The sequence below is a fragment of the Armigeres subalbatus genome, chromosome 3 (genome assembly GCF_024139115.2).
Source record: "Armigeres subalbatus isolate Guangzhou_Male chromosome 3, GZ_Asu_2, whole genome shotgun sequence".
Classification (NCBI taxonomy): domain Eukaryota; kingdom Metazoa; phylum Arthropoda; class Insecta; order Diptera; family Culicidae; genus Armigeres; species Armigeres subalbatus.
In genome coordinates, this window is record NC_085141.1 from 274,202,828 (window position 1) to 274,229,909 (window position 27,082).

At 37.1% G+C, this 27,082-nt stretch overlaps 1 protein-coding gene across 1 annotated transcript in view; it reads right to left on the reverse strand.

Annotated features, from left to right (window-relative positions):
- Positions 1-25,974, reverse strand: part of LOC134224442 (hexokinase type 2) — a 105,785-nt gene extending 79,811 nt beyond the window's left edge. Inside the window, exon 1 of the mRNA XM_062703794.1 lies at positions 25,269-25,974. Within this exon, the coding sequence (XP_062559778.1) occupies positions 25,269-25,289 (21 nt within the window). The 5' untranslated portion in view covers positions 25,290-25,974. The remainder of the gene's footprint in view (positions 1-25,268) is intronic.
- Between the last annotated feature and the right edge of the window lie 1,108 nt (positions 25,975-27,082).

Consider the following 27,082-nt stretch of genomic DNA (forward strand, 5'->3'; position numbering starts at 1 on the left):
GTGGCTTGGGCAGCTGTCGTACTCACGTTCCAGTTGCGCGTAGAATGCGTCCTTATTATCATCAGTGCTTCCGGAGTGTGGGCTATGGACGTTGATTATGCTGAAGTTGAAGAACCGGCCTTTGATCCTCAACCTGCACATTCTCTCGTTGATCGGCCACCACTCGATCACGCGCCTTTGCATATCGCCCATCACTATGAAAGCTGTTCCCAGCTCATGTGTGTTGCCGCAGCTCTGGTAGATGGTATGATTACCTCTAAACGTTCGCACCATTGATCCCTTCCAACAAGCAGCTCTAGGATAGCCCGCGGAAATAATTCGCAGATGGAAATCTCCGCATAGAACAAATCATGCATAGTATGCGTTGAGCAGTCAAACAGTTTTAAATTTAAACATTTAAACAGTCAACTGTCATAAAGCCCAATAATTTGGAAACATGGAGAATTTTAATTATCATTGAAATCAATTTTACCACAATTGTGACAAATACAGCAGTGCTGCTCTACTGTGGCTTATTGGGCCTATGCAAACATCATACCTTGTAGGAGTGGGGGCATTATGTCAGATGTAGGGCCTGCTTGTGGATACATGCAGCTTTTTGTAGAAGTTTAACGAAGCCCACTATCAAACCATAGATATAATTATCAAGATGTTGGGGTCAGAGCAAATTAGTACTCATTTTATGGTTCCAGTGTACTAAGCTCTCTGGTACCCAACGGTACCCAGGAAATCAAAGCAATCCTTAATATCGAATTTGAATTTGTTCTAATTTCATACCGTCGTCATGGGTATCATTATTTTTATTTGTTTATTGTTTTCTGCTCGTTGTCGGTGATGTATTTGAAGAAAGATTAGAGATAAAATTTATATTCTCGTAATAATTTTTCATTAATTCTGTTTTCTTTCAGGTTTTTTTTTTTTTTTAATTTGGAATTTGGTTTTAAGCAGACGACCAGAAGGTTTGCATGTGAACCAGGAACAATTGTATGCCCAGTGAGAGCAAATGATGCAAATCAAAACCATCCTCATTCAACGCCAAGCAACTTGTACCTTGAAGAATTTCCCAAATTAAAATGATTTTATTCGTCCTGCGCGACTAGGCAAACGTTCGAATTTACAATCTTGAATTTGTTCTATTGCCAATGGAATTATTGCACAGCTGTGCTTTTGCTCTGGTCCTTGTATTTGCAGTTTACAAATAGAATGACAATGAAGACATCTGACATGATTCTGCCCGCTGCGCTCATGCGTTGTCCAAAAATGTCCAGTACCAGCTGAGTACGCCGCTAATGCAACAAAGATTCTCTTGTGCGCGCTGATTACGTCACCGATGCGACGAAGGTTGTCATGATGATTCGGCGGTCGAGATGCCGGAACGTCTGTATCGGCAATCGAACGACGGATGCTGCAGTAGTTGTAGTGGATGTCAGTCGTCTTGGCGATCCATCTAGCGATGCAGTGATCAGACTTATAACCTACAAATCGCCAAAGGACTCGGAAAAGCCGAATCCCTCTGCAATCTACATCCGGGTTTAGAACCCCACAGGAACACCTTCACGTAAAGGATCTTTTCAAATAATATAGTTGTAATGTTAAATTTTAACTATTCAAACCGAATCTGTCTCACTTCAATTCTTTGGTAATTTATTTTCAAAATCCGTGATATTTTGGGACCACGCTCGCGCCAAATCACTACCCAACGCGGAAAGTGTTTGTTAGAGTCAAATTTACAGAAAGTTGAAAAAGTTTTTTTCTCTCTTTATTATCCACAGTTTCAGCCCAAGCTATCTAAATAGTCGTCAACATAGTGCTTATGAATAATGGCTGCTGATGCTCGAGGATATTTATCTGCGAACTCTGCTGCGTTGAGGTTCTTCACGTATTGTGCCGACGCCGGGGAGCAAGTTGAACCGAACGTGGCCACGTCCATTACATAGATACTGGGAGGATCCATCAAGTTCTCTCGGAAAAGAAAGCGTTGAGACTGTCGGTCTGGCGATCGGATATAGATCTGATGGAACATTTCCATTAGGTCGCCAGTAACGGCTATCGGATATTGCCGGAACTGATAGAGGACCTTCGGAAGAGGGGTTAGAAGGTCTGGTCCTTTGAGAAGTTGTGAGTTGAATGAGGTTCCGTCTACATTCGCCGCTGCGACCCATATAAGCCGCACTTTACCAGGTTTCCTAGGGTTGACGACTACACCAAGAGGTAAATACCATACGCGACTAGTCTCAACAGACGTTAGTTCCGTTAGACTCGCTCTATGCGAATAGCCCTTCCGCCCGTATTCGGATATATGATTACGAACACATTCTAGCAGTACTGGATCACGTAGCAACCGACGCTCTAACGATTCAAGACGACGATAAGCCATTGTATAGCTATCTGGAAAGTTTGGATTGTCAGTCTTCCATAGGAGGCCAGTTTCGAAGTTACGCCTCGATGTTAGGCGCCGTGGTGTATCCTTCAACAACTGGTTTGCACGCTTCTCATCCGTTGACTCTGTGATTTTACCTTGATCGTCTACTCCGGCATCTTCCAAAGTAAAGTAGTCTCGCAACTGGTCATTCATTTCCCGATCTGAATCGGAAACTGCTCCGGCATGGAAACCGACGATTGCCGAATAGGGTGCTGGGTTTGATAAAAGATATTTTAGTTACTAGATAAAGATTGTCGCTGTCGTCGCTGTCCGGAACATCTTTTGCTGGCGAGGATAGGGGAGCTAAATGTCAAAGAAGGAAAATCCATACGATTTGACAGGTATGTACCACACATGTTTCGGACAGCAGAACAAAGGGAACAGAAGCGACAATCTTTATCTAGTAACTAAAATATCTTTTGGTTTGATACACACCCGTAAATATACCACCCAAGTCTGCACTTTGCTCCGATAGGGTCCTGTAATCTTCCTTCTCGCAGTTTTAGTGGAGCACTCAATCTAAGTTTTACAAGATTTTAATTAATCGTTACTTACGTTTTTATTGATGCGGATATTAGTTTTAATTTGTTCAATTTTTTTGATCTTTTTGGGCAGGTATTTAAAAATGAAAAACGTGGCAACCTCACGAGAACAATCAAGTAAATTGAAAAAAGAAAAGTTTTGCTGAAGAAAGAATGCTAACACAAATATTTTCCCGTTATTCCATTCAAGTATAATATATAATTTCAGATAGTATACTTTTTATACTATGTAAAGTATATCTGTCAAAAATGATTAAAAAGATTAGATTCAAACCCTATACAGATTTATTTTATTTCTGAGTGTACAGGGTCGTCAAACGTTGAGGGAATCCTCTGGCGTTATGATTATTTCGAATGTCCGAATAGCAGTTTGAGGGCAGAGCGGCTATTGAAATTAATGAAGCGGGGATTTCAGATAGCTACAAAACTCTAGCAAAAAGTATAACAGCTAAACAGCAAAGTTTGACCCTTGAAGCGTCTAGTCACAGTGTAGTGAATTGCGGAGCAGGTAAATCATTGTTTCTGAAAAATAGAGTATGGTTAATCAGAGATAATTGCTTTAGATAATATTTAATTTTAGCCTGAAATATTTTCACGCCATGCGATTTTCATTTTCGTTTTGTTGGACTGAAAAACAAAAACAAATTAAGAAAAGGTTACCTTGACAGCAGTTCTAAATCTTGTTCTAAAGGCCGATCATAAATTACGAACTGATTTCTTAGATGACATTTCAGGGTACCGAGGATTGTCCATAGTTTGCGCAACTGGAACCACAAAAAAATTGCCAGTTTCATATTGATTGTTGATCAAACCCCACCACTACCTTTGCCCCACATTCGCAGTGGCCAGGGGAGACGTCGCTAATTCCGTTTGCCCCCTGAACTCCCAAAGTATAATTTTTATTGAAATTTCTGGTAAATAAAGCATCTTTTCTTTTGTGTTTGAAACAGTTTAATTTTATGGTTGATCATTAACCGTCGAGAAATCGAATACATATAAGTTTGTTTGTTTGTTTATTTTCAGCCAGTTTGATTATTAGCAAATGGAGTCGATTTTTTTATTAGCAGAGAATTACCAAATGATGAATATTGATTCTCAATTTATTTATTTATGTTTTATTTCCCACCTCCTTCATTACGAAAAGTTCAGGCTTAAATTTCATCAAATGTCCCAACTAATCGTATTATTCTTCAGGTGGGTTTGAATACAAAAATGCCATAATTATTATAGATATTCTTAAACAAGACATAACATCACATTAGATGTTCATTAGAGACGCTTTGAATTTTCCAGGATTTCAATTTTTTCTTGCAATACGACTCATACAGATTTTAACCGGCATGATAGATTTTAAACAGTTTGTTAAAATGTTTGCGCTGATACACACCTCTAACAATATGGGTATTGGGTATTGCCGGAATGGTTCGATGAGCAGTCAAAAAAACGATGTTTGATCCCACTTTGAAATTCGAGATGGCCGACTTCCTCCCGGTTTGTGAAAAGGATCGAATTCAAGATTGCGGAATTCTGGTTTATTAAAATGACCGGAAATCTATACAATATGGTTATTTCCGGAATGGGCCCGATGAGTAGAAGCCGTGAATTGATGGCAATTTTGATTTAAACAAAATTTGATTTATGAATCAAGGCGTTTTTTTACGCGTTTCGATTCAAACATAAATTTCCGGTCTCTACTTATTGAGTCCGTTCCGTTAATATCCACATTGCATGAGTTTGCTGTGTAGCAAACTGGAAGTCGGCCATCTTGAATTACAAAATGGCGCCAAACACCGGTTTTCGGATTCCACTCATCGATCCCGTTCGGTCAATTCCCATGTTGCATGGATTTGCACTTGTCTTAAGACAAGTTAATACTATCCCATTTTAATACACCACTTGATTGTAATTTACAGATACGTATTAAAACCTAAACAGTAAGGTCATCTTCATTGGTATTGGCTCAACAGTAAGGTCATCCTCGTACTTGACTCGACTGGATATGCAGTCATTTTAACAAACTACAAATCGGTCATCCTGAATTCCGACATGGCGCCAAACATCGATTTTCGGTTCATATTTTACTTAAATTTGTTCCTAACCGAACCATTTGGTTCCCTTTTGGTTCACATTGAGTTCCAAGCACCTTAACGGAACTTAAAAGTTCACTTCTGCGCTCCCACCATACAAAAAAATATTTAAAATGCGAGCTGATTAAGCCAAAACATCCCCTCTTATCCGAACTTTTGGTTGCTTGGGTACTCATCAAGTCAGTTCCGGTAATTCTCTTACGGCAAGTATTTGCTGCCATTTTGACAATCAGAGGTTCGCCATCTTGAATTCTAAAATATCGCCAAACATCAATTTCCGGCTGCAACCCATCGAGCACGTCTTTTCCGTTCAAAAGGATATCTAAATAAACCCGTTTACACGTTTTGCCTTTCTCGTATAAAAAGTATACGTAAAGACTATATGATCACTCTAAAACCGAACTTTTGATAGAAGGCTCGGAGACCCATAGTGTTATATACCAATCGACTCAGCTCAACGAACTGTGATGTCTGTATGTGTGTATGTATGTGTGTGTGTACAAAAATGTGAGACACACTTGTTGGTACTTAGCATTATCCGATCGGTCAGTGCGTTTCAAAGTTATTTAAAAAACATTGTTTTTTTCCCAAGAAAAGTTTTTTTTTCTTAGATTGCAGCAATGTATTCAAATGACCGCAAATTGATATGAATTGATGGAAAAAGTAAAATCTATCCCCCTAATAATTTTCCAACGCTAAGTTTCTACTGTTAACTGGCATCACTGATGAACGCCCGTTCTTGTTTGATATCTAACTCGTAAAACCAAAACAGCACCGAGAAGATTTGGAAGGTCTGATCAGAGTCCATAATATGAACTACGCAAATAGTACACAACAAAAACTATTTTTTTTGATATTGTTTTTTACAAATTACAATTATGAACTCGCAACAAAATAAAATAAAAAAAAAAATTTTTTTTCAATTTTGGATCAACCTCATATTTTGTGTTTCGGCGTTAAACAGTCAAGTCATTATTATCTGAACAAAAATGAAGATAATGACAATTACAGCACTAAAATGAATTGTGTTATTACAGTGGAACACCATTTATGTGCATGATCACTCTTTGATTCTAGATCGGTGGTCAAATAGTGTTATACAATCTAGTTACATTGCAATACATTTTTCAATCTATGGGTTTAATATACGCTATCAATTCTTTGTTCATTTGAACTCTTTTTTAATCATGAAAACAGTTAAAATCATGTTCCTCTGTGAGAATAATCAATAGTCGTATAACCAATTTATATGAAAATCTCTTCTGTTTGCTACGTGTTACGTAAACAACAATTTTTTATGGCTGCTCGCATTTTTACGATCTAGAATATGTCACATTTTAGTGGTCCTTGGTCGATGGCTAGACAAAGAACAATCAATGAAAATGTATTAAAGAGCAATTATTTAATCTTTGTTTAAAGCAATTCACCACCAATTTTGTCTTTCGACAATATACTGTAAGCTTTGTTGAAGCATAGTATGAGCTTGGCATAAGTAACCGGCTAACTTGAACAGCGTGTACCTACATAAGCCCTAACCAATTTTGTCTCGGCTAGAAACCATAGGCACTGATGCCACGACATTCCCGAAGCTATGACTTGCATCAAGCACTGCACACGGTTGACTTGAATCGGACGAGGGCACGGGTACAAACCCGTGCCATTCGTCGTGAAATAATCAACCATATAAATTGCGCTAATTTTAACACTAACAAAGATAAGGCTCCGAATGATACGGTTAGGAAAACAAGGTAAAACAACATTCACGCTGGTATAAGCTGTGGAACTGTGAAATGAACAAACACTTCCTCCTGTCACTCCTAGATGAAGTGATTAATTAATCAGTTTCTTACAGATTGCAGAATATGATGTTGTTAAAGGGCTGAAGTCTAGTTTTCAAATACGGAAATCAAGAGCTGAAAGCTTTCCTAATATAAGTTTAAGGATGTATTGATGACTACTACGTATAAGAGCTAATATGATTAAGACGATTCATTGCTACTAGCGCTAACCGGTATATTATTATAGGTAGTATTGTACCTCATTGTGTTAGTAAGAATGTAATCGACATGAACTGTTACTGTGTCTATGCACTAACACTGCTAACTAGCTATCTTGCGCAATGACACGAGTCTGACACACCTCCAAACAGGCCGAAGGCGATTACATATGACGTCATGAAAAATTCCCTTTCCTTGCCCTGTCTGGGGTCAAGCTGATCGATTCATGTCTTGTGTCCTGAAAAAGGATTCAGATTCAAACCCCTTTCAAGCTTGGTGAAGAAGTGAATAAGGAGAGGTGAGAAACTCATTAGCATTTTTCGTACCAAGAGAGCAAGCAAGCGTGTGCTTTCAAAGAATACTAACATTTCATCATTCTCGTGAAAGTTAACTTTTTAGTTAATTTGTCGCTTTTATCACTAAATGAATAACTAGATGCTAGAAGGGATGCAATGCAATTGACATGTTTTGCCCTACGTGGTATCCATGTGTCTGAAAGATGAAAATTCAAACGTCCCCTTCAAGCTCATAACGTTCTCAGGGTTGACTTTTGTCTGCTTGGCCAATTGAAAAATTCAAGCGGACGTGGGTACGTATACTCCGAATTTCCAAACGTTGAACGAGGCAATGATGTAATTTGCTTGGAGTTTACCTTTATTTTCATCTTTCAAATTTATAGGCTTAGGGTATTGCGATCGATTGGGACTCGTTTGCAAACATGCAAGAAACAAATTGAGCACAACATACCTTTAGTTCTGAAGCGAGACCAGTTGCCACATGGGGGCGTACGAGGAAATGGAGACATGAAGGAACCCGTTAGTCGACGGCTTCAGTCTGAAACACTGATGTACCGTAAAAATGCCCATAAGCATTACCTGATCTTTGCAACGTGTGTTCGAATTACCTAACGTTTATGTAACTTAGAATACTTCGACTCAAATGACTTAGTATCAGCGTGGCAAGTGAATATCATGATGGAAAGTAAATTTCTAGAGATTTGTTTTAGCTTTACTTTAGCAAACTCGTTGATTCCTATACTGCTCACAATCCTATATTTGTCCCATATGAATAGGAAATCCAGCAAAGAAGGGACTGATATGCGATCATAAGCAGTATACTAGGATTGAAAAAAGAAGTTGGGAGAGGTTCGCCGAATTTCAATTCTGCTATGGACGAAGAAATGCATGATAAACCGATACAAGACTTTGGACTGTTGAACTAAATGTAACCTGGGTGCTGCGGAAAGAGACGCTTTTTTGTTGTCAAGCGAGTAGAGGGAAATTTTGAAATAAATCCCATAAGCAGGATTAATTTGCAGTTACTTGGCTGTCAAACATTTCCCGCTCTTCAAATTTTCCTTCCCATAGTGCATGATGGAGCTCAATCGCGCGAGACTCTACATGACTTTACTACGGTTTGCTTGCATTCCTTAGCTGTTGAACTTTGTACACTTTCGTAACAAGTGCTTTTTATTTGCTTCTCTACTAATTCACCGCTCGAAATATAATGGGAAAATAGTTGTTACGAAACATACAAAACTTAAATATAATTTATTTTTGTTTTGTTCCCAAATAATCACAATACTTCTCAATATTAGATTTGAAACGAACATAACCACAATCTTCAGTTTGACAAGCAAAGGGATTCTATCCGCATCCTTCATAGCTTAGAAGGGAAAGCACCTGTCTAGTGTACTGGTTTCGTGAGATCAAACCCCACCGAAGAAAGCGGTTACCAGGGTGTCCATCCAGTCGGGAAAAGCGGGAAAAAACCGGGAATTGGACTCGACCGGGAAAAATGCGGGAAATCTTGCCGCCAGTCGGGAAATTGAACCAACGATCAAGTTATAAACATTCATTATCAAAGTTATGAACTATTTTTTTGTAATGCCATAAGAAAAAATATATGTCTGATAATAATGTGAGTCACTCAGATATGATTTTTTTCAACTTTCGGTAATCATGATGGTAACAACAAAGCTCGTTACTGACAAATGCACCTCGCAACAAGTCTTTATCAGAACCCGAACATAATATGATAAGAATCTTTTGCCTTGCATGCTCTGATATTTCCGAGAATACGATGCTATTTTTTAATCAGAGTCAGATTCTAGAATATTTCCACAAAATCAGTTACTATGATATCAAAAAACCGAAGATTGCTGTAGAGATAAGGCAAAATAACGAAAAGAAAATTTAGCAATAAATATTGTCTTCTTTTTTGTAGTTGTCATTTTTTTCGGATCTTTGTCATTATTTTCTCCGACAAAAACAAAGCTTTGTCGTTTGTTCTTTTTTGTCGCTTGTTTTGCATGCGCATCCAAGAAATATCGATTTCCTGATAATGATACAGAGCGTTTCCAAGCAACAGCATCAAAATTTAAGAAAAATTTTAATTCATGATTTTCTATTGAGTTGAAACTTTGCACAGTTTTTCAATTTCATCTAAATCGTCATTTTTCGATATCAAATCTTCATATTGAGTCACGACTAACTTTTCAAAAGGGTGTATGTGAAAATGGTTCAAAAATATTTAAAAGCTGCACAGCAAAAACGGAATGTTCGATTGTTATGATTTTTTCAGCAAAGTTAGACAACTAAATGGTGATTCTTAAGAAAATGTGCACAGTAAAAAAAATTTTTTTTCCTTTAAAAATATCATTTTTGTCACAAAACTCAAATATCTCAAAACCCTATCTTTTTCGAACGTAATTTTTTAGGGAAAACGGTCCATTATATTAGCTATCTACCATAAAAATTTGGTGATGGTAAACTAATAAACAAAAAAGTTATGACATTTCAAACATTTCACAATTTTTCACATATAGTAAACAAAAAAATTTCCGTGTATTTTTTTTTCAAGAATCGCAGTTTGATGCTGATTTTATTGTTAAGGGCCTTGCGTGAGTTAAACAAGTTGTTTGTATGATATTCCATATTTATGTATTCATCGATATTATGTATATTATATGTATAAATATTATATGTATAAATAAATAAAAATGAATTAATATTATCCTAAGTATTAAATTAAATGTGGCAGTTACACAATGTTGTTATAGAAACTCTAAGAGTTTTGGGTTTGAATTTTGGTATGGGTTATGATATCATGAAAACAGTTTATTAATACTTATTTTTATTTATTTTTATTCAATTTTTTAAAATATCGAACGCTTTTGAATTATTATCAGCACAGTTTGAGTATAGTTTTGCTTTAATTTTATTTTCCGACAATGGAATGAAACAGTGAAATTTTTGGGTTCCTTGGATCGTTTTCGCGTTATTAAATTGCTCGCTGAGCTCTGAAGCCTTTATTTCGTACTCTTCAGTAGTAGTAAAACAAAATGATAATTTGGTTAAATCTTTTTCTTTTCTACGATTTGCCCAATCAAATAGTTCTCTCGCAGTTTTAATTGGATGCTCACGTTCTTTGGCTAAATTTGCTCTTGTGGCCATGCGCTTTATTGTTCCTCCAATAGCATCACAAGGACCTTTGCCATGTGATGTAGCAAAAAAATGCCATTCTGCATCAATTCCGTACATTGATTTAAATTGACATAGGCTCGAAAAATTCTTACGATTTTTGTACTGCGACGCTGCTCCATGACATGAAATATATCTTTTGACTTCTTTATGCTTATCAACGCGTAAAAGTTAATCATTTTTCAATGAACAAGTTTACGGATACTGAATCGTGTCTTAAATCTTCGGAAATTATAATAAAACTTAAGTGTTCAATTTGCGTACTTCCATTAAAATAAATAACGAATGGATGAATTGTAGCTTGTTGTACGTTCCAGTGATGGGACTGCACTTCATCTTGCAATACAAAGCTGTAATTTTCAGAAAATCACAAATGACTAAAAATTCACCATTTTGTAATGTATTTTTCGTATTTTTTAAAAAGCTGGATTGTTCTGTTTTAATGAAATCGTGATTAAACTTTCTAATTTCAAGCAAAAATATGACACAAACTCATCTACAGGTTTTACAATAGTTTCTATGTCACACCTATCCGTGGTCACCCATTGCTCAAATGATAACTGATCAATATATTTTTCTTCAAACTCAGCGAATAAAGTATTTTCCAATGATGAAGAATCTGGACAATCCGAACAAGATCGTAGATAGCAATTTGATGTTGTATTTTCACACAAAAGACTACCAGTTAACATTTTAATATCCTTTGTTAAATTGATTCTTTTCAAACTATGTAAAATAAAATTAATATTCTCATGGGTTGTGCACACACACATTATGTGTTCCTGAATTGGAAAGAAGCTTACATTGCCTTGGCCGAAGGCTTGCAAATGAGGAAAAACCTATTTTAATATTATCGTGAATTTCCTTGAAGCGTGTGTACGCTTCTTTCAAAGTCGTCATCATTAATCGTTTTTGGATTGCTTGACGCTTTCCATCTTTTTTTTTACTGATACATAATCTTTTTGACCAGGCATAGCTCGACTTACTTCATCATCTTCAAAATATTGAACTACTATTTCTTTTGTCTCATCTGTTAATGCAGTACTAGACCTAGTATTTTTGGTTGAAAGACAGTTATTCTTCAATTGTTTTGCCTCTTTACTGTATTTCTATTGGTTTTGAACTCATCAATGGCATCCTGAATAGACCACGAACTTGGCAGCATCGACAAAATCAATAATTTTTCTTTCCTTGTCGTGGCTGCATTCGAGAACCTTTCCTTCATATTTATAATTGCCTCATCGTAGTCTGTATTTTCCACATCATCAGGTCCTAATTTGAAGAGGTTTCTTCGTACAGCTTCGTTTATTTCACGGTATTTTTCTCCGGGTAATAAACGTAGTCCATCTTACTCCATTTAATCGGAGTCACTTTTATCCCAGCTATGCCCTCGTTAAAGCGTTCGATGTTGACCTTTTGGATACACTCATCTTCCGATTGATTTGTTGAAACAGATTTCGCTGATGGTACGGTGGCAAGGCTCTCAGCACTTAATACTTCTGGTAATTCCTCAGTTGTTGTCGATACATCTGGCAATTCCTCAGTTGCTGTCGTTTTCGAACTTCCTGCGCTCTGCTCAACCGATGATATACAGATTGCTCTTTTGTCAACGTTTAGACGGCAGGACGTGCAAATGCGTAAATTTGTATTCAATGTGGACATTGGAGCATAACCAGTCGCTTTCAGTTTATCTATGGTGCTTTCGGTGAGATTTCGTAACTCTTTTGAACACTTTTTCCATCAAACGGCCTACAACAGTTGAGAAAGCGGCTACTCATGTTGTTCGTAATATTTCAATAAACAAAATCACTTTTAAGTTTTTACTGACTAGTTTGGTGTCATTTGCTTGACTGAAGAAAAAATTACTATAAGATCTTTAACAACCTTAGTAGTAGTAATTTTTTGCTTTTTCGTGAGCATTGTCATGGTATGTACCTATCATGCATCTGTTGTTGTTGAAGATACCCGTTTCCTCCCGATCATAAAGTCTATTCTCTAAGAGGTATATTTTTGCAGGTAAACTATAGACGTACACGTGTATATAAATCTTTGATTTTGCAGCTTTTGTCTTAAAAATAACATTTCTGATATGTTTCTATCAACGTTATTATCAACAGGTTTCAACACTATTAAAAGAATTTTTCGCCAGTCACGTGCAATGAAAATTATGACACTATCAATACTTTTGATCACAACACTGGATCGTGTCTAAGTTTCTTATAGATGCTATGAATAATTAAATCAAAATATCATGAAAACAACTTGTTTAAATCACGTCCCTTAACAATAAAATCTGCATCAAACTGCAATTCTCGAAATAACTTACACAGAAAAAAAAAATTTTTTACTAAATGTGAAAATTGTGAAATGTTTGAAATGTCATAACTTTTTTGTTTATTAGTTTACCATCACCAAATTTTTATGGTAGATAGCTAATATAATGGACCGTTTTCCCTAAAAAAATTACGTTCGAAAAAAGATAGGGTTTTGAGATATTTGAGTTTTTGTGACAAAAATGATATTTTTAAAGGCAAAAAAAAATTTTTTTTTACTGTGCACATTTTCTTAAGAATCACCATTTAGTTGTCTAACTTTGCTGAAAAATCATAACAATCGAACATTCCGTTTTTGCTGTGCAGCTTTTTAAATATTTTTGAACCATTTTCACATACACCCTTTTGAAAAGTTAGTCGTGACTCAATATGAAGATTTGATATCGAAAATGACGATTTAGATGAAATTGAAAAACTGTGCAGAGTTTCAAATATTTTCGAAATGGTCGCTCAGGATCGACTGACATGCCCCCGTGGACTACAATAGGATTACCTGAAACATCAGGAATTTTAAATATTGTATTCAAAAGTATACAATTATTTGAGGCGTCTGAAGTTGTTACAGACTGATTACGATTCACTACTATGTTAGTTATATTTGAAATCTAATCTTCTTAAATGCGATAAAAACTTATTATAAAAGTAAAAAATAACAAAAATAAAGCCAAAAATATTTTCTTTTTGCGAATTAAACTTAAGCTAATAGTGATAGCTAACGAACAGTAGGGTACGAACAGTTCTCCTGTAGGGTCAAACATATTTTGACGGACATTTATTTGTGTTGGTGGATTAAGTTAAAATAAAAACTACCAGCTGCTGAAATTTTTCAAGGATCTCGAAGCGAATCAATGAATATCTTCAAAAGTTTCTGATAATAATGATACATAATTTCTAATGACTTTTTTTAAGGATACCAATTATTTTAAAAGGAACTGCTAGGACTTATGAGAAAACTGCGATGGAACTTGAACAGCATTCAAACTTAGGTAAATAAATTTTATTCACAAAAATATGGAGCTCCGAAAACAAACAAGGATCCCAGAAATTATTTAATTGAATAAAAAATCTCGAAAAACAAAATTCTTAAAACTCAAAATTCTAATTTGATGATATCGCAATTAAAAAGTTTTTATAACCCAAAAGGTACTAAATTGATTTATTTAAGAAAGTGTTTTTGAGCAAGTGAAAAGAAGAATTAAAGTCTTAGATGGTTTAAAAACATCATGAATAAATTTCTGAATTTCAAGAGGTTCTAGAGTTATTTGTAGAACCTTATTTGAGATTAATCCTGTTTTGAAAAATTGAGACAAAATTGAGCTTCAAGTCAAGTCACTTCAAGGAGAAATTGGGATTCCACTTTTTCTATTCTAATAAAAAATGTTTAGGAATTTTCTTGAATATGGCCTTCAACTATTGACATAATTTCTGGCGAATTCCAATTCCCTTGGGTTCAAATCAAATGTGACAAAAATAGGATTAATTCTTTTTAAAGGGTTCTAAGAGCCTTATAGTCCTCCCTTCAATGTAATAATCATAAAAATTAGAGGATTTTTTTAAACCGCTAAGGCGCTAATAGGATATTTTTAGTATCAGTTCCCCCAACCGAAAAAAAACGGGAATCGGAAAACCGATTTTGAATGGACACCCTGGGTTACCCTCCAATACCTTTTCCGAACTAAATCTATCACATGTTCTGCATATGCATTAATCGAGTTTCAGACATAGTAACACATAATAACATTATCCAAAGCTCTACAAAATTGAACATGCAGAAGTAATTAAACAAACACGGAGAAAAAGAAGCAGATTCCTAAAAATATGTCTTGAAATACATAAACTATATTACATTTACATCAAACAAATTATTACTTTAGGCTAATTTTATCATGAAACATTTGTACCCTAATTGACTTTTCTGGCGTATTTGAAACTGATTCCCAAATGAAAAAGTCAGCTACGCCATCACTCGTTGAGCCAGTATAGTGCATGGTGATTTGATTGCTTGAAAATGTGCTGCGAAGGTTTTGCGTAAAGCATAAGACATCAATGCTGATTGCTGGTGCAAACTAGTTGGTACCGGAATTAATATTGGTTGAAAACTGTTATGCTGTGCTGTAGACATTAATGTCTAGCTGGAGGTAGTGAATTCCGGATCCGGTCAAGAGGGTAAAAAAATTGAAAGGGGTTTGATCTTTAGTCGACAATTTCGAGTATGGAGTGTCAATGGTGTTGGCTTCGGAAGCTTTCATTCAATAACTGTGAAGATGCATAATTTTGTGAATTTGCGAGTCTTGATTTGGGCGTCCAATTTAAGTAAATAACCGTAATCAATTGTATGTGTAGACGGTTATAAAAGTAGGAATCGTTTTTGGCAGAACGTGACACAGAAAGAACTAAGATACAAATACAAGGTAGAAAAGGGACGAGCCTGGAATTGAACCCATGAGCTCCTGCTTATAAGGAAGAAGCGGTAGCCACTAGACCACCAAGCTCGTACTTAGGTTAAGAAGTATGCGCTTATAGAATAAACTTTATTTTTTCTGTATATAAAAATGAATTGGCCTTCATTCATTTCTATAGATATTGAAAGGCAACATCACGTGACATCTCTCATTGAAAATGAGAAATAACAGTACTGGTTGCAACAGACTTTATTCGCGAGTATTTCATTTTTTCCCTTTCTTACTGGCTGTTCAAAAAAGGAACATTTTAACGTTTTGTTATAATTTCGGTTGTGTGTTATGTTTTTCAGCTAGACAGTAGTGTAGTGGGGATCTTCCATGTAGACGTGGAAGTCGGTATAGGCCTTCCTTTTTACTTGCTTTTATATGAAGTTTATATGAATTTTTGCGAATTCTCGAACAATTGATTCATATATTTACATTAATTTAAAATTATTCATCTTGGATTCACAGAACGTGGTAGAACGTGTAACATAATCAATTAAAAAATAATCAGGATTTGAGAAAATCTCACATAATTTCTTCAATTTGCTGGACAAATAATGTTTTCCCAAGATTCAGGTTTATGGTTTTCCAAGAAACATTACATACATCTTGGAATTCTTATAGTTATCGAATATCTTTACATGGTTTCAGCAGACATCATAGATCACAGAAATTTGTGTACATTTTCAATGGTTTCAATAAATTATTACTAAGTGTTGAGATTTTTGAGATGAGATGAGATTCTGGTAGATGCGATTGACCGTGAACCAAACCGCGGGCTGTTATGGCAGCCTATAACCATGGAGCACCTAAGCGACTTCGAATTGGCGGATGACGTTGCACTCCTCGCGCAACGGCGCTTTGATATGCAGAGTAAGCTCAACGACCTTGCCGAGCGCTCCTCCTCGGCAAAACCAAATCGTTGGATGTAAACACGGTGACTCCTTCCAGTTTCACAGTAGCCGGGCAACCAGTGGAGAATGTTGAAAGCTTCCAATTTCTTGGTAGCCAAATGGCGTCAGACGGCGGTACCAAGATCGACATAGGCGCACGGATCAAGAAAGCAAGAGTTGCCTTTGCAAGTTTAAGAAATATCTGGAAAAACAGGCAGATAAGTGAACGCACCAAAATACGAATTTTCAACTCTAACGTGAAATCTGCGCTGTTATACGCTAGCGAAACATGGTGTGTATCAGTGGAGAACACTCAACGGCTGCAGGTGTTCATTAACAGATGCCTGCGGTATATAATTAGGGCCTGGTGGCCTCACAACTGGATCTCAATCAACGAGCTCCATCGTCGTTGTCACTAGAGGCTGATAGCAACAGAAATTCGGGATCGGAAGTGGGGCTGGGTCGGCCACACTCTACGTAGGGGCGGAAACGAAATCTGTAAACAAGCATTAGACTGGAACCCAGAAGTTGACCGAAATCTAAACTGGCAACAGGTTAAAGCGATAGCCGGGGAACGCTTAGGATGAAGATCTTTAAAGTCGGCCCTTTGCACCACCGGAGGTGTACAGGATCCATAAGTGAGTTAGGATTTTTCATTAACACTTCCAGAAATGGTTATGGAACTGGTGATTCATATCGAACTGCCACGATTGCGGCTCAGATTTCAAGCGGGCTTTGGGATATTTGGGGAATCACATTAAACCGCATTTGTGGAAACAATCTATATAAAAAAATAATGTGAACCAAATGGGCTTACAATAATTTAGGTACTTGGTAAGTGTATTATCTATATCTTATTCTTGTCTCAAATAGGACTATAAATCCAAAACGGTATCTATTGAAGAGCGTTTGAAGCGAAGCTTAAAATTCACTGGTTAAATCACACAATGCGAATATATATAAGTTACCATTTAAGGAAAGCCAATTATGTAGGCTCAAGTACATTAAACCAGTTAGGGCCAAACAAGGGTGTCACAAAAACACTAGAGGCGAAACTATGAGTTCAATGTACAATTATTCATTTTGAAGTATATGCAGTATCATCGTGTTAGCCTCATGATATACGAATGCAAAAATGGTGTGAGGCGGCAATGTCCCAGTGGGGGATCAAATGCCAATAAGTGGAAGAAGAAGAAGCATGTAACTTTATTATTTAGCTTTGATTCAAGACTAAAGAATCCAAAGTGGTATCAATTGAAAACGTCGAAAGCGAAGCTAGGAATGTAATTTACTTTAGTGACCTCATGGAGGTGACCATTTAAAGGGGAAGCAAATGAAGCATATACATCAATTGTAACGGTGCATACATCTCTGTTTGTTAATTCAGAGATAAGTGTAGCAATGATATCGTTGTTAGCAAGAACACATGCACGTAGCATTGATCGAAAGTTGCCATTCCATTACTGGAAGCAGCAATAACCGGGATCACTAGGTTATCAGGGTAGAAGTCACCTTTGCGAAATTAAGGATAATATACTTCACAATTTTAGCATTATTATAAACAGCAACGATGAAACCAAATTGGTATCGTAGGAAGAACGTCAAAGACGAAACACAGAGTACACTGTTTTTTTTTTCTTCCTAAACAATGGAGGAGGAATCTGCTCAACAGACATCCTGGGTTGACCAGGAAGTGCGGGGTTAGGGATCACCGAGGGAGGCAGGACTACATTCCCGACCCGCTAAACCGTTTCCATTGCCGCCAAGCCCATAGTCCCTTCGGTACAACCAGAAAGTAATGCTTCAAAGGGGGGCCAGAGTACACTGTGTAAAACACATAATGCGTAGGTGATAATTTGTAAAAAAAATTATTGAAAACATACTAATAATCCCACCATTATATATCCTCATGCTGAAATTGAATAAGAGTAGTCAATTATTTCGGAGATCTAAAAAGTCCACTACGCCATAGCTCCGGTTAGTTTATCAATGGCTCAATACTGTGAAGAGCGCCCTGGTGCTCCACAGGCTCCGTTAGCGGTTAGGTCTTTCTAGACTCCCCTATAACCATTCATTCGTAGGCACGGTAAGCGTAAATCCGCGTCACACCAAGAAATAGGGGCCAGCTGAATGGTGTACTTTTTCCACTAGAACAGGCAATCCGTAGTGTTATTCTCAGGCAAATAATCGGCTGTCAATACCACACGGCTATCTGGACTGTTCGTGGAAAGAAGTTGACAAAGACTTCGTGTCAACTCTCAATGTGCCCGAACAGCCGACTCAGTTAATTGCAGCGCCGCAATCTAGATATTTTTTTGTGCGATCGCATTGTGTGTTCTCCCAACACGCCCTAATATTGAATTTTGACAATCTTTCAACATTTCACGTCAGTTTTATATATAGAAAAGATGAATTATTTTCTATATGAATCAGCAGATTTGTAATAATTTGAGTATCAGCTCCTTCAACCGAAAAAAACGGGGATCTGAAAATTGATTGTGTATTGATTCAGGAATGTTGTCCTTAAATAATTCAATGAATCGAATGAGGCAATAGGGCACTGCACAGACTACTTTGTCTCTTTCTCGCTGCAAAGAAATTAGAAAACAACAAGGCCTGTAAACGTCAAAATTTATGAGGAACAAAAGAGAAAGAGATGTTTCCGTGCAGTGCCCTATATAACGAGCTATCATTTTTTAAGGGAAAAGTCAACACTGACTTTCACGGATTGCTAATTGGAGATCACGTAGGTTTTGATTTTAGTCGGCATGCTGAGATGATTTTGATCGAATTTCGCGAAGAATTCCAATGTGTCCAAGCAACAGCAAACAATACAGTTCGAATCGAACAAAATATGGGGCATTCTGGCAAGGGTGGAGCAAGAGTGATGCATCTATGACACACGTCAACCGATTGGAGTGATTGGTATAGAAGGAAATATCATGAGGTTTTAAATCAGATGTTGAGGTGAATGTTCATACTTCTTGTCATTTTTATCTATAATGCATTTTTAGATTAAAGCACAGACAAACATACAAAACACTCGTAAAAAGTTGATTTTACGGACTAATGTAATATACATACATACATACATTATACTTGATCAAGAGGCCGCTAGTTTTGTTCAAGTTTGGCGTTTGCTCTCTGTCACCATCTTGTTCAATCTTTGCCCATGTCAATGTAAACAGTCTGTGTTATCGTGACGATTAATTCAAATAATAAAAGTTCTAGGTGTTATGTCTGTTTGTTTGTTATTAAAGGTTTGCTTTTATGGGGCGGTTCTGTCAGTTCATATCAGTTTCAGTTTAGGGTTGATAAAACGCAAAATTGGTTAGATCCGGGTCATTATCAACGAGATAGTCAGTATAATTGCTTTATTTTTGCAAAACAATTGTGCCCGATAAGGACATTAAAAGATTTTATGAAGTAGTACATATATCAATACAAGTATTAGTTAGATTAAATATTAAAGCTCGTACTCGTGCTGCGTAGGGTAAAACCGTAATTGGACCGCTGATATCTATTTGATGAAAAAATGTAAATCAGTGAAAATCGCTCCACAGCTTCGCTAAAAATCTTCTATGTGCATCATATATTGAGCGTTATATGTTAACAAGTCGCTCAAAAAAGCAAGTATCCGAGGCCCAGATTTTTACCATTTTGTATGACATATTTTAGACCCCTAATTCCATCCAAAATATAAAGAGGTCCGAATATCCGAATTAAGCTTGTTACAGTAAAATTTGAAGTCTGTTGAAGTTAAAGATTACGTCAGTTAAATTTATTCGTTCTGCAAAAAAAAAAACAGTTGCAAAACGGTGGATTGATTCAGCATACCTATACATCCAATAAAAGCGTGACATAATTTATAGATAGCCTATTATAACGCAGAAATACCTATCGTCATAAGACAGTGCATTAACGATCAAATTTTAAAGTTTAAATTTCATTCGAAGCATAAATTCATCAAATGTGCATCAATCCAATGATGACATGACATTTCCATATATACACCAAAATATGCCATGCGGCAACTCTTTTTCCGGATAGTCAAATAGATGATTACGCACTTGTAGTTGATTGACCTCATTCCCAAGTAACAAGTAACCATACAAGATTGTTTAAAACTAGCATAAAACCAAAATGTTACTAGGGTTCATCTCCTTTGGAACCTATGAGTTGCATTCAAGATCAGGGAATCAATATTCGAGCAACAATAATATACCCCTGGGAGGGAGCTCTCGATACTACACATCAAATAAACAAATACTGTCGTCAGGCAACAAGCAAATTTTCTACAAGAATAAACAATCAACGTAGGCGCCACCTAAAAAGACCAAATTTTGTTTTGTGTGTTATTGTTGTTATATTGCCTTAGAAAATTTTCTTGACGAGAGTTTTGTTTTCGGCTCACACTGACATGTCATGACAGCTAGATTTCGGCTCGGCTTGACACACACATTTTTTGAATCTGTTTCTCCCTCCCAGATATACCCTAACAACGCCTAACAATATACCCTTTGTCATCAGCCGAGTTTGTTACTGACAAACGCACCTCACAACAAGGAAGCCGAACACAATATGACAAAAATCATTCGCTTGGCATGCTTTGATAATTCCGAAAATACAAAGCTATTTTTGTTACTTCAGTTAGATTCTGTAACATTTCATCAACATTTCCATAAAAGCAGAAGCTATGATATCATAAAACCGAAATATGCTGTAGAGATAATGCAAAATAACGGAATGAAAAGTTAACAACAAAATTGTCTTCTTTTTTGTTCCTGACAAAAATTTTGGGATCTTTGTCATTATTATCTCCGTCAAAAACAAAGCTTTGTCGTTGTTTCTCTTTTGTCGCTTGTTTCGCATGCGCATCCAAGAAAAATTGATTCCCTGTCCAGGATACACCGCATTTTATTTCGTATATACTGCCGCTAACCGCAAGTCGAGCACATCTGTATATGTGAACCAAACCGCGGGCTGTTATGGCAGCCTATAACCATGGAGCACCTAAACGACTTCGAATTGGCGGATGACGTTGCACTCCTCGCGCAACGGCGCTCTGATATGCAGAGTAAGCTTAACGACCTTGCCGAGCGCTCCTCCTCGGCAGGTTTAGTCATCAACGGCAACAAAACCAAATTGTTGGATGTAAACACGGTGACTCCTTCCAGTTTCACAGTAGCCGGGCAACCAGTGGAGAATGTTGAATGCTTCCAATATCTTGGTAGCCAAATGGCGTCAGACGGCGGTACCAAAATCAACATAGGCGCACGGATCAAGAAAGCAAGGGCTGCCATTGCGAGTTTTAGAAATATCTGGAAAAACAAGCAGATAAGTGAACGCACCAAAATACGAATTTTCAACTCCAACGTGAAATCTGTGCTGTTATACGCTAGCGAAACATGGTGTGTATCAGTGGAGAACACTCAACGGCTGCAGGTGTTGATTATCAGATGCCTGCGGTATATAATTCGGGCCTGGTGGCCTCACAACTGGATCTCAATCAACGAGCTCCATCGTCGTTGTCACCAGAGGCCGATAGCAACAGAAATTCGGGATCGGAAGTGGGGCTGGGTCGGCCACGCCCTACGTAGGGGCGGAAACGAAATCTGTAAACAAGCATTAGACTGGAACCCAGCGGGACATCGCAGCAGAGGCAGTCCCAGAGGCTCATGGCGGCAAAGCCTCAATAAAGAAATAAAAGAAGTCGACCGAAATCTAACCTGGCAACAGGTTAAAGCGATAGCCGGGCAACGCTCAGGATGGAGATCTTTCAAGTCGGCCCTTTGCACCACCGGACATGTATAGGATCCATAATTTAAAAAAACAATAATCGCTCTTAGAATCCCAAGTGACATTTTAAGTTTTATAACGCTCTTGATGACCATAATTTGCTCTTCAAGAGTTTTATAAAACCTGCACAAAACCAAAATGTTACTAGGGATGTCTCTTAGAATCCTTAGAATTCTTTTTTCGTAATTTAGAGGCGTAATTTGGAGTGCGATCCTCTCGTTTAATAAACAATGTGCACTCGCTTGACTGTGGATATACAACAGTAAAGCACATGTGGAGATTGGACAAATCAAGCATCCGAAAGATATTCAATTTGCAAAAAGAAAGCTAACCGCGGTGGAGGTTGGCACTCGGATTCTGATGGCTTTTCCGCAAACGTGACCTTTAAGTGGTCTTGTTGTGTAGGGGTTATCACGCCTATCTAGAGAGTAGGAGGTTGAGGGTTCGAGTCCCTCCAAGACACGTGGATTCTTTTTCGCAAATTTCATATCAATTTGTCCATTTCGAAACATGTATTTAACAAAAAAAAATGGTTTTCGTACGGCCGAGTTGCCGAATAATATGCAATTAATTGAATGCTGTGTTGACAGGTATGCAGTAGAAAGAGCAATACGTACCTGTTTGTGTATTACATCTTTTTTTTGTGTTTTAAATCAAAATCAAATGGCTTTTGTTTTTTTTACGATACCCCACATTACTTACTACTTTTACGCGTATTTTGAAATCTGAACGTTTCTCTTAGGATTTTTCAAACCAGTTTTCTTCGGGTTAGAAATAATTTAAAATAATTGTTATTTGGTTGTCAAAATCGAATAGTGTCGTTGCCAAAATCGAATGAGGTTTGTACTGTATATTTTATGTGGTTCGTTAGGTATCAACATGTTGATTCCGCTAATCTATTATTTCAGTTGTAATTTGTAATTTTATTTATTAGTGATGCTGTAGGTGATTCCTTATTTTCAAAGCCAGGAAATACAAAGGAATACAAAATAATTGGAATTTAGTTTTTCTTCTATGTACCTATCTATTCTTGCAGAATATTGCTTTCTCGATATCACCGTACTAGCGTTTGGCAAATTTTCTTGAAATTTTGTATATAAGAACTATAGATTAGAGTGGGCAAGAGTACGCACTTAGTTACCCAGTGAAAAAAATAATGGATATAATTAAATTCGTTTTAGCAGAACCCTTATTGCAAGACACCTCAAAAACGATATTATCCACCTTCCTTATATCTCCACTGGCAAAAGGAAGGTGGTTTGACTTGCTCATATGCCATCGCGTGCCACGAAACAAAAATAAATTACAAATACATGTTTGGAAGAATACACGGTTGAACTTCCCGGGAATTTTATGGTGCGATGACCACAGGAATGTCTGTAAAAAAAATCCGCTGGAATTGTGCCTCTAAATTACGAAAAAAGAATTAAGGTTTTCCAAGGAGGTTTACAGGAATTATCTATGCGATTTCCACTGGAATTCACGGAGATTTTTTTGCATGTATTCCCGGAAGTTCTTTATCAAGGATTCTAGGAGACATCCCTAGTAACATTTTGGTTTTATGCAGGTTTTATAACACTCTTGAAGAGCAAATTATGGTCATCAAAAGCGTTATAAAACTTAAAATGTCACTGGGGATTCTAAGAGCGATGACCGCAAGAATTTCTTTAAAAATAATCGCCGAAATTCCGCCTTGTATTTACGAAAGTATATTTGGGAGATTTTTCACAGGAATTCACCAAAAAATATCTGCAGGAATTCATGTAATTCTCACAAGAATGATGATATCTTGTTCGCAGTATGAAAACGGAAATTATTTTGTGTTAATTCATGCGTACATTTGTTGTAGGATGCGATTAATTGAATCTGCCACACTAAAACATGGGCAAAAACAATTTTTATTGGAATTTGGTGCGTTTTGGTAGAACCATGACCAATGATAGGGGCCCTCCTGTAAGACGGTAAGACGCGCGGCTACAAAGCAAGACCAGGTTTTACCAGGCTGAGGGTGGCTGGGTTCGATTACCGGTGACGGTCTAGGCAATTTTCGAATTGGAAATTGTCTTGACTGCCCTGGGCATAAAAGTATCATCGTGTTAGCCTCATGATATACGAATGCAAAAATGGTAACTTGGCTTAGAAACCTCGCAGTAAATAACTGTGGAAGTGCTTAATGAACACTAAGCTGCGAGGCGGCTCTGTCCCAGTGTGGGGATGTAATGCCAATAATAAGAAGAAGAATGATAACCGAAAAAAGCCAATAAAAATTAATTTCGAATATGCAAGTTTGTCTTGTGATTAATAATTGTTGCATAATGTTGCGTGATTTATTGCTTCAAGTAAAATGACGGCTACGGCAGTTATTTCTTATTAATGTCAAATTTATATTTCATCAAGCCATTGTATATCAATGCATTTTGTACGGAATTTTGTATAGTTTGAACATCAAAAACCCCACAGAAAATAACAAAACAAAACATGTAAAAAGTTTTTTATGAAACTGTGCTTATAGAAATAGTCCTGATGGCTTAGTTCTTGTTTCTTCTTTTTCTTATTGGCTAAGTTACCATTTTTGATACTTTAATGCCCAGGGAAGTCGAGAATTTTTTAAACCGAAAATTGCATAGACCGGCACCGGGAATCGAACCCAGCCACTCCCTCAGCAGGGTCTTGCTTTATGGCCGCGCATCTTACCGCTAGGTTAGGAGGGCCCCTTACTGCCGCTAACCGCAAGTCAGACTTATCTGTATATGGCGCCCATATACAGATAAGTCTGACTTGCGGTTAGCGGCAGCTTAATTCTTGTTTACTTAGCCTAGAAATTACTAGTGGTGAACAAGGTCATCTAGAATGTTTGTTATATTTACTGTGTTTTTCTTAGCTTAATTTTAGTATAAACATGTGTAAAGTTGAGGTTTAGAATCATATTAAAACCATATTTTAAAACAACAGTTGAAGGGATAACGTTAATAAAATTATGATAACAAGAATTGATATCTCACGCGAATTTGAAGCAGCCGCGGATTTGATTGCATACAGTGCGGAAATGGCTCGGATTTGATTTTAGTCCGCGCAGATTTGGCGCGGATAATATTTCAGGAACTCTGTAACAACACTACTAATGATACTTCAATCATGGTGTTTGATGACACTTTGTTAGCAAATCAATCAGTGTGTTTCTAAAATTTCTCCCAATATACATCCTGACGAACCTGTCATAGTTATGCTCAATAAGGTGATATCATCATAAACCAAATTAAACTCACCTTTTCAAATAAATCACTCATGCTGAAGATAAATGATGACAATTGTAGATATCAGCACACTGTTTAGGAAGTTGTTTATCCGATGCTAACTGCTTATGTAAGTACTTTATTTAATACGAGGAATCCCGATGTAGTTATCTTTCGTCTATTCAAAGTCTAATCGAGAGGCGCTTTTGAATTCGGCAATGAATCAATTGATCGCTTCTGCGCCAATTAAAAATGGCGAACCACGATAGCTGTACACTAATACACAATGTAGAACTATGTTTATTTTCGAAACCTGATCCAAATAAAAATACAACAACTGTGATCTTTAAAACTGTGGTTCAGCGTGATTATGTAAATCTGATGGTTCTGCTACGAAGATGCAAAAAATATTTATTCTGTGTAGATCTTAATGTTTCACTAAACTAATCACTGCTGAAATATTGATGGGCCCAAGCTTGATTGACGCAGATAAACATTAATAAACCATAAGTTTGTTGAAGTTCTAGCTGCGCTTGATCACGTAATCACTCCCATTAGGATTTAACAATCCTGATCAAATTCATCAATTCACTGAAATTCAAATGCTTTTAACTGACGGTATTATGCACATAACAGCAACATTCACTGGCGGAAACGTTATCTTCAAGATCAAGAACGACACGCGTGAGCAATGATCAGATCTACGCTATACACAGTCGTAAGTATTTTGACTTTGCCTTGCAACGCAAACCGAATCGTACAGGATACAAATTGCAACTAGTGGGAACGATTCAACAGAGAATGTTTATAATTTAGTCACCCACGGAACGATCAATGAAAAAAACTTTGGTGAAGCTAAAGTTTTTCACTACCACGATTGAATCGGCCTGACAGTGATAGTTGTACTTTTTTTACCGAGTTGCCAACTAATGAATGGTAATTAGGGTTTATTGAGATAAGTGGGCATGTAGCACCATTGAGTACAATTAAGCATTATAAGACTGTGGCACCTATGGGAGATGCAGCTCAATGGTTTCGAGTAGAAAATGTTAATTCGATTGAAGTCAATGCGCTGCCAATCAATTATGGGAAGACTACATTCTATTTCACATTCTATAGGGGTCTCCAGTAGCATTGCGAACAAAGACGTAGAATTGCCATTCCGCAGATGGCGAGTTCGATTTTCGGTCCGGTGTAGGATGTTTTCGGGTTGGAAACATTCTCAACTCGTCCCTGGGCATAGTGTAACCATTGTACTTGCCACACAAGATACATACTCATGCAATGGCGGGCAAAAGCTTTCAACTAACTGAGGAAATGCTAATAGAATACTAAGTTGGAAAGCAGGCCATGTTCTAGTTGGAATGTGGAGCCATTGAAGAAGGAGACATTCTATCTCTTTTTTCACCGAAGTTTTGAAGTTTTGATTTTTCCGGCGTATTAAATAACGTAAGGGTATGTGGAAAGAGTTTGCTTTAGCATATTTTTTCGTATATGTAGGGGCCCTCCTTAGCCATGCGGTAAGACGCGCGGCTACAAAGCAAGACCATGCTGAGGGTGGCTGGGTTCGATTCCCGGTGGGTTCGGATTGGAAATTGTCTCGACTTCCCTGGGCATAAAAATATCATCGTGCTAGCCTCATGATATACGAATGCAAAAATGGTAACCTGGCTTAGAAACCTCGCAGTTAATAACTGTGGAAGTGCTTAATGAACACTAAGCTGCGAGGCAGCTCTCTCCGTGTGGGGATGTAATGCCAATAAGAAGAAGAAGAAGAAGAAGAGATCCTTTAGACGAATGAACATTCTGTAAGGACTCATTTTCAAAAAAAAAATCAAAAGTTCATC